This window comes from Zalophus californianus, chromosome 10, assembly GCF_009762305.2.
Source record: "Zalophus californianus isolate mZalCal1 chromosome 10, mZalCal1.pri.v2, whole genome shotgun sequence".
In the NCBI taxonomy this organism is placed as follows: Eukaryota; Metazoa; Chordata; class Mammalia; order Carnivora; family Otariidae; genus Zalophus; species Zalophus californianus.
The window spans coordinates 28,139,988-28,148,737 of record NC_045604.1 but is presented as its reverse complement, the minus strand read 5'-3'; the positions used below and the strand labels follow the sequence as shown (position 1 = coordinate 28,148,737).

The 8,750-nt window shown below is 42.3% G+C and overlaps 1 protein-coding gene across 9 annotated transcripts in view; it reads left to right on the top strand.

The window, feature by feature from the left end:
• The first annotated feature begins 3,440 nt into the window (after positions 1–3,440).
• The window catches only part of PPP1R12B (protein phosphatase 1 regulatory subunit 12B), a 216,497-nt gene continuing 211,187 nt past the window's right edge, over positions 3,441–8,750 (top strand). For all 9 annotated transcript variants that reach the window (XM_027609982.2, XM_027609978.2, XM_027609977.2 and 6 more), the window contains exon 1: positions 3,441–3,885. In XM_027609982.2, coding sequence (XP_027465783.2) covers positions 3,595–3,885 — 291 coding nt within the window. In that variant the 5' untranslated portion in view covers positions 3,441–3,594. The remainder of the gene's footprint in view (positions 3,886–8,750) is intronic.

The window sequence follows — 8,750 nt, the reverse complement described above, 5'->3', positions numbered from 1 at the left end:
ATGTGTCTTAGAGGGGCGCCTGGGTGGCTCAGTCGTTAAGCGTCTGCCTTCCGCTCAGGTCATGATCCCAGGGTCCTGGGATCGAGCCCCGCATCGGGCTGCCCGCTCTGCGGGAAGCCTGCCTCTCCCTCTCCCATTCCCCCCGCTTGTGTTCCCTCCCTTGCTGTGTCTCTTTCTGTCAAATAAATAAAATCTTAAAAAAATAAAATGTCTCTTAGAAAAAGCACGAACCGTGTTGAGTCTGGAAAAGGAGAGATGGTATCATAAAACAAGCAAATACCAATAATTTTGGCAACTAGGGGCACCTGGGTGGCTCAGTTGGTTGGGCAACTGCCTTCGGCTCAGGTCACGATCCCGGGGTCCTGGAATGGAGCCCCACATCGGGCTCCCTGCTCGGCCGGAGGCCTGCTTTTCCCTCTCCCACTCTCCCTGCTTGTGTTATCTCTCTCGCTGTCTCTCTCTCTCTCTCTCTGTCAAATAAATAAATAAATAAAATCTTTAAAAAAATAATTTTGGCAACTAAACCGAAAGGATTGAATAAAAGAAAAAAGGTAAAAAGAACTCCACAGGCTAAATGTACAGTTTCCATTTGTCCACCAGAGGGAGGTATGTTAACTGGTGAGAATAGAGGCCAGGCGGAAAATTTTTTGTTACCTGTGTATAGGTGTCATTGCTTTTAAAAAGGGAGCATTTTATTTATTTATTTATTAGAGAGTGCGCGCACAAGGAGAAGAGGGCTCCCTGCTGAGCGGAGAGCCCAACGCAGGGCTCGATCCCAGGGTCCCGGGATCATGACCTGAGCCAAAGGCAGACACTCAAGTGACTGAGCCACCCAGGTGCCCCATTTTATATTGTGATTTATTTTTTAAGTGTATGTGTGGGAAATTATTTAACAAAAGTTTCTTCACACAAGAATATAGATGCATCATAGCCGGCTCATTTAGTACATTTAAAAGCACAAAAATTATATTTTATTTATACACAGGATTATTTGCCAGGATTTACTCAACTTGAGTAACTTGAGTATAGAAGATTTTCTCTAGTATAGAGTATTTGTTTAGTAAATCTAAACTATCATGTTTGTTTAATGGGCTGATTATATAAGCTTACTCTCAGAAAGTCCTGGTTGGGGGAAGATGTTTAAGAAAAAAACTTCCGTGATTTTAATTTTGAAAAACTTTTTGAGCCATTATACACAGATTAATTTTGTTTTATTTTCTGTGGCATAACTTTTTTTCTGTTGAGCCAGTTAAATTAAATGGATTATAATAATTATTACTGCTTTTTGTAATCATGTAGCTGAAGATAAATTCCTCTCCCTTCCAGGTAGGGATGCACTTAAATTATCCAAGGAACTTAGGACAATCTCCAAAGAGGATATTATATACTCTAACAACCTCGGGGGCGGGGGGAAGCAAATGAAAGAGATATAGTAAGGAAGTATTTCCTGGAACTTCCTAGTATTGAGATTGAATTCATCCTGTTGAAATTTAGGTTTACCTCTTATGAATAGAAGGATTTAACTTGGACTTGGCCAATTTTAGCTTATTTATACAACTGGAGCCAGATAGTTCTTCCCTGATTCTGAATGTGAAAATAATATAGCCAAAAGAAATGTAACATCATTGATCCCTGAAAATTTTACCCCAGTTAAAAATTCTTACTAGAAAACCATTATGTTGGGGCACCTGGGTGGCTCAGTCCGTTAACCGTCTGCCTTTGGCTCAGGTCATGATCCCAGGGTCCTGGGAGTGAGCAGGGAACCTGCTTCTCCCTCTCCCTCTGCCCTTACCCTTGCTTGTGCTCTCTCGCTTGCTCTCTGTGTCAAATAAACAAATAAAATCTTTATTTTTAAAAAACGATTTTACTTATTTGAGAGAGAGAGAGTGTGTGTGCAGGAGCGGGGGCAAGGGCAAAGGGAGGAGAAGGAGAAGCAGACTCCCCGCTGAGCAGGCAGGGCTCATTCGGAGGACCCTGGGATCATGACCTGAGCCGAAGGCAGATGCTTAACCAACTGAGCCACCCAGGTGCCCCCACGTCTTGATTATTTTATTGCACATTGTTACTCACTTTTCACAAAGACTCTGTAGTAAGAAAATTAGTATTTATAAAGTATTTAAGAATACCTAATTAAAGCATATTGTGGACAGGCACGGTAGTAAACATTTTGCATTTGCATGTCATTTTGCATTTAATTCTCAGTTCATCTCAGGGGGAAGTTGAAGCACCCACAAATGTTCACAATGGAATATAATAAAGTTTCCCTTTACAATGTCCTAATCACTCTTGTAATCATTTTTAATGAAAAATTTTAAACATACAGAAGACTATTCGAAAACTTACAGAACCTAATAATTGTATATGTTCTCTTTCATTATGGACAGCACATTTAATTATATTTTGTCCAGGGCTATGGCCCTGGGGGTATAAGTATTAAATCAATCGTACAGGTTTTATAACCAAGTTCACTGTAAATATGAAAATGTCATGCTTGCTGCCTTAGGAGTTTAGTATGCCCCATTGTTGTCTTTTTGTAACTTTGGGGGGAAAAATCACAAAAGACAAGGAAGGCATCCACTCTGTCTCCTAAGAATTTAAGATGCATGAAAAGGGTAGAGAAGGAGGAGGGAGAAAGAAGGGAAATTAGTATTTAATTAGTATATTAGTGAGCTGGTATGTGCCAAGTATAGTACTAGGTAGCCTTGCATGTATTATTTAATCCACAGGACTATTCTGTGAGGTATTACTATTATCACTTTTACAAATCAGGAAACAGCCTCGGGGAAATCAAGTAACTTGTTTAGGGATGTGAATTCAGTTTGAATTGAAAGCTTTTATATTTCCACTATCGTTGGATGCATCCTTTCCTGGATCTTTTTAGGGCCCAAAGTATAAGTGACTCGTTGAAAGAATTTATGTATAATATGGGACGCAGTATATGTATCCATGCTCCTCCACCCCATGCACCTTTGCATTTACTGTGATTAATACACGGTAATGTATTATACGTTGTAATGTAAATAAGATTTAGATTTAGAATCAGGGCATAGATTTGGGTTTTTCGAGTACTTTATGTCTAGTTTTCCCCAGTAGAAAATAGGGATAATTACTGCCTCTTTTCCACTTCAAAGGACTGATGTGATAATTAGGGAGCCAAGATTAGGCAGCAGTCACAACAGGAATAAACTACAATTCCCGAAATGCTCGAAGAGGCTGACGCCGGTCGGGGACACAATTCCAGCTTTAGGGCAAAGGTGACCCCTCTGGGTCCGGCGGCGAAGTAGGGAGCAGCGGGTCCTCGCCTCTTCCCTGATGCATCCAGGGATTTGTAGTTCCCTCAAGGCCATGATCTGCCCTTAGGGCCCGTCTCTCACTACGAGTCCCGTGATGACCCGAGGCGCGGGCAGCGCCTGCGTGTTGAAGCGGAGGGAGCGAGCGGGCGGTGCTACTGGCGGGAGGAGTAAAGATGGCGGTGCAGGGGTCTCCGCCTTCTGCTCCCGGCTGAAGCGCTCCGAGGGAAGCTGCAGCGGCAACTGGGGCAGCAATAGCAATCCAAGGGTGGTAGTTTCAGCAGCAGCTGCTGAGGCCAGAGCAATGGCTGAGCTAGAGCACCTGGGCGGGAAGCGGGCAGAGTCTGCGCGAATGCGGCGGGCTGAGCAGCTTCGGCGCTGGCGGGGCTCGCTGACAGAGCAGGAACCCGCGGAGCGACGAGGCGCGGGGCGGCAGCCGCAGACTCGTCGCGGGAGCCCTAGGGTCCGCTTCGAGGACGGTGCTGTTTTCCTGGCCGCTTGCTCTAGCGGGGACACCGACGAGGTGAAAAAGCTTCTGGCCAGAGGTGCCGACATCAACACGGTCAACGTGGACGGCTTGACAGCCCTGCACCAGGTAACTCCCTTTTCAGTCTTATAGGCGTCCAGTCTCCTATAGATGAGCCTGTGAGCCCTGCGGGCCGCCCATGGGGAGTGTTAGTGTCACCACCGAGCCCTCCTGCACGGACACTGGTCCTCTGGGGCTAGTCGGTTTCATTCTCGCACGGCTTCCCCCACTCATCAAGTCTTTTTCCGACCCCAGGGTCTCTACCTGAAGGAGTAGTGTCACCCCGCTGCCTGGTCAGTGTTTGTATTTCCCTCCACCTACTTGAGTTGTCATGGTTACTGATGATTTGGTCCCTGGTGTTATCCCTATGGATTAGTCATCTTCACTCTGTCTAGTTGGTGTGCATGTACACCATGTCGCTCGTATAAGCATAGTCAATGTCATTTGTCTGATGCCTTTTCAAAAAATTCAGTTTTCTGTTTGACCCTAATATAGAATATCTTAGACCACTTAGAGAGTAAACCTCTGTATTGGGTTAAGGCAAGCAGATCTTCTGAAACCACACCTCTTGTTTTGCTGGTTTGTAATGATTCATAAACAGTTTGTGTCTCCTACAGGCTCCTAGAACACCCCTGACCTCACTGTTATGGGTATCTTCTTAGGAGTATTACCTCCCTAAGAGCTTCCTATGGAGAACCAATCTACTGAATCACTTACGTTTGTTTGATAATTGTGGAATAGTCTTTTTTTTTTTATTTAAGATTTTATTTATTCATTTGAGACACAGAGATAGAGAGAGAGAGAAAGCATGAGCAGGGAGAGAGGCAGAGGGAGACGCAGGCTCCTCGCTGAGCCAGGAGCCCGATGTGGGGCTCGATCCCAGGACCCTGGGATCATGACCCGAGCCGAAGGCAGACGCTTAACCATCTGAGCCACCCAGGCGCCCCTCTTTTCTTTTTTCTTAAAGCTTTTTATAAAAATCATATGCCCTATATATAGCTATAGTATATGGGTTGTGGATAACTTAACAGTGGTGTGCTTAGTAATAACACTTGCACTTCTCTCATCTTATGCAACAGTATTCTTACTTACGCAGTAATGTTCACTATATACTGTCAAAACTAACTCCACCCCCCCCTCCCGGAATGGAACTTTATCAGTTATTTTGGTGAGCTGAGAGCTGGACACCCACTCCTAATCTTTCTTATTTTTCTTTTTCTTCTGTGTGTGCAAAGTGAACGTGTTGGCATGAGGATCCACTTCTAAATAATAATTCCATTTTGTGTCATACCACTTCACTGAATGTATTAGCCAGTAGCCTAAAATTATTCCTCACCGCGTTTGTAACCCTTCTCTTTCACATGGAAGAACCTTCTCTTCTTTTCATCCTATTTGTATCTGTTTTTTTTTCCTGCTTATAATAGTGCCCCACCTAAGGTAGCAACCAACATTTGTATAGTCCTTTGCTGTTTAAAAATTCTTATGTATGTCTGCCCCTATGTGAAGCTCAGCAGCGATTCTTGAAGTAGGTGTGGCAAGTAGTGTTGTAGTTCCCATTTTACAGATGAGGAATCTGAAGCTTAGAAAATTGTTACTTGTGCAAGATTAGAAAAGAAACAAGTTGCCCTTCGGCATAGATTTTCCAGACTTAAATTCCAGAGCTTTATATCTCACCTAATAAGGAGCTGAATATAAATAAGACAGATGCTAAGAGGGCCGTATTCATTATTTTAAGTTTCTGGACTCTTTGAGAAGGTGAATATTTATTTTTCAAGTATACTTGAGATGTTAAGGGGATTGAGATCTGGTTTCTGGAATGAACCATTTCTTGGGTTCATAGATGATAGAGAAATAGAATCCAGTTTCTGGTCCATGTGCTTCTTTACTGAATCACTATTCTATCAAAGCACAGTTTTCTTAGTGCAACTCAGTAGCCCTGTTTCTTCTAAGGTGACTCTGCTACCTGAATCTGGTCCTTGCTGTATATATTTTAATAATGCCCTGAGAAAAGCACCTGCTTTGAGGTCACTCTGGTAGATCTCGTTCTCATACAAGGTAACCATTTTTCTGATCCCTTCTGAGACTGACCTTTTTGGTGCCTTTCCTTCTATCTTAACTACCATCCCAGATCGTGCAGTACAACTTCTCACTTTATATGCTCTTCCCATTCAGTAATCTCTTGAAATAGGAGAGGAAGGAGATGACGGCTGTGAGGGTTTTAACAACAGTGACACCTGCGTAGGCAATATAGGCATTCGTCCCTGTTTATGGACCTGGCAATGAGTTGAGTTGAATAGGTATACTCAGTATTAGACAAATTCAGCCAAAGATTAAGCTGCTTGAAGATTTGAAGCCAAACAAACCTTCTGTTGAGAAACTATCTCTTTGTTTAAATCAAGACAAGGGGCCTTTATTCCCTCAGGAACTCTTTTACAAGTCAGTTTCCGTGGAGTGACAGTATGTCTCTCCATGCTCTGAAGAACTCTTAAGGTACGTAAAAGGTTATATTCAGAATGTGAGACGGGAGCGGCCAGTAGCCGAACAATTTACTTTGTGACTGATTGTCCTTCTGTGAAATGGAGAGTGGTACAGTTATCTGAATTGTTTCATTAAAATATCCATCTGTTATATAAGCACAGTATGAATTATCAGGATAATTGCTTTCTTTCTCCCTTTTGTTTGGCCACGGCCTCTTGACCAACTGTGAATTGCCATCTTGGCATGTTGGAGGAAACCCCCAGGTGATATTGGTGGTTGATTTTTCTCCCCCCCCCCCCCCCCCCCCCCGACAAGGTCACAGTAAATGATTTACACTTCAGGTTGTGGTGCCTTGATGCTGCTCTTGACTTAGAGACCTTTCTTTCTTGGCAGACTTTGCTTAGGCCACGAGGTGCTTGAGTCAATGATAAGCTGCAGGGGGCCTATTAATAATACTTGAAATAGACTGAGGTAAGAAATATCTCAAAGGTTAGACCTTCTCTGATGAAAGCCTTGGAAACTGATGCCAACTAACCCAACTTGGGTGAATAAATTGTATATGCCCTTAGTATCCCAGAGTTATCAATGAAAATTGGGCATTACTCTGATTATATAACCCTTGAAAGTATTTGTTTGCTCACAGAGGAATTCCCATTTCATTTGTGTATATACACTATAAGTCATGATGTATGGGTTAATAATTCTGTGTGGGGTGGTACTTGTTGAAATTTATTTTTATTTATTTATTTTGCAAGGTTGATTGTTATCACCTATTTTGGTATTCTTAGTATTAAAATCTTGGGTGCTCTAGATGTAGATACAGGCTCTTAAAACTATATCTACCAAATCATTGGTCTACTGTAAGAGGCAAGTGCTTGCTTTCAGAAGGGAGATCTTCTGGGATTTGTTAGAATGAGTGCCTGCATATTTCTTCAAAATATGTTTTATTGGCACTTGTATCTGTGTTGGGTGTAGTGGATACTAATGTCAGTGCACACAGAGATGAGGATGACTCTGTACTTGACTCAGAAACTCAGGTCAGTTTTGTAATGGTCTCAGGGTCCAAGTTTGGACCCTCAGGGACACCCCAGACTGGAAATTCAGTTCCTCGTATTTTCTGTTATGATACAGCTGCCTCCATCTGACCCTGTAGCTTCAGGGAGATTAAAATGATCTTTCTCTGGAAGACAGAAACGGATGAGGGAAGGAGGAAAGGCAGAGCAATTTATATTCAGAGTGAGACAGAGTAAGACAGAAGAAGACTAGGATGATAGTGTGTTCAGTTCAGTACAAAATAGTGTGTATATGTGCCAACAGGTATGGTGAAATAAAACTTGTATTCTTTGTAGTTTTGTTTTGTTTTATTTTAAGTAATCTCTATGCCCAATGTGGGCCTCAAACCCATAACCATGAGATCAAGAGTCACATGCTCCATCTACTGAGCCAGTCAGGTGCCCCTAAAACTTGTATTCTTTAACCCTTTCTCTTTTATTCCAAGTTTTATTCCAACTTATTTCTCTTATAGTTCCACCTGTGAAATGACTTTGCCTTACCCTGTGTATAATGATGAATTCTGCTCAGTGTCAGGACCCAAGGCAATATGGGATTAAGAAAATCCTGTTGGCTTCTTCATTATTGTGAATCTAGAACAGTCATCCTGAGTCATTTTAGTAGTTTGCCTCTTCAGATTGGTTGATATGATGCATCAGACTATGTTGGGCACCTGGCTCCTTGCCTTATGAGTATTAGGCCCAAGTTTCCATGCCATAGTGCACTTCAAAGCCAGATTTGAAAAATAAGCTTATTTTTATGGTGGGGTGTTTTTTTGTTTGTTTTGTTTTGTTTTTGAGTACAGATGCAAGTTACTTTTATTTGTTCCCTAGCCAGATTTTTGTTGCCCATTCTTAAAGTCCTGTAGAGTAACAGTATACTATCATTTGGGCTTATAGAATCTTCTCTGTGAGTTTTAAATAGGCAAGCTGTCAGTGTGTTTGGTTTAAGCATAATTCTGCTAAAGGTAGAAGGTTGGACAGGTCTTGTTGGTAAATTAAAATTAAGTCATTGCTTGCTTATTTTTATTTTTAAGTATTTTTAAATTAAAGTATACTTTATAGGGATGCTTGGGTGGCTTAGTTGGTTAAGCGTCTGCCTTCGGCTCAGGTCATGCTCCCAGGGTCCTGGGATCGAGACCCGCATCAGGCTCCCTGCTCAGCGGGGAGTCTACTTCTCCATCTCCCTCTGCATGCTCCCCCCTTGCTTGTGCTTGCTTTCTCTCTCTCTGTCAAATAAATAAAATCTTAAAAAAAAAGTATACTTTATACACAGTAAAATTCACCTGTCTTGCACGTAGGGTTCTGTGAGTTTTGACAAATACATGCAGTTGTGTAGCCACTACCACAATCAACATATAGAATATTATCATTATCTCCAAGATTTCTCTGTGCTCCTTGTAGCCA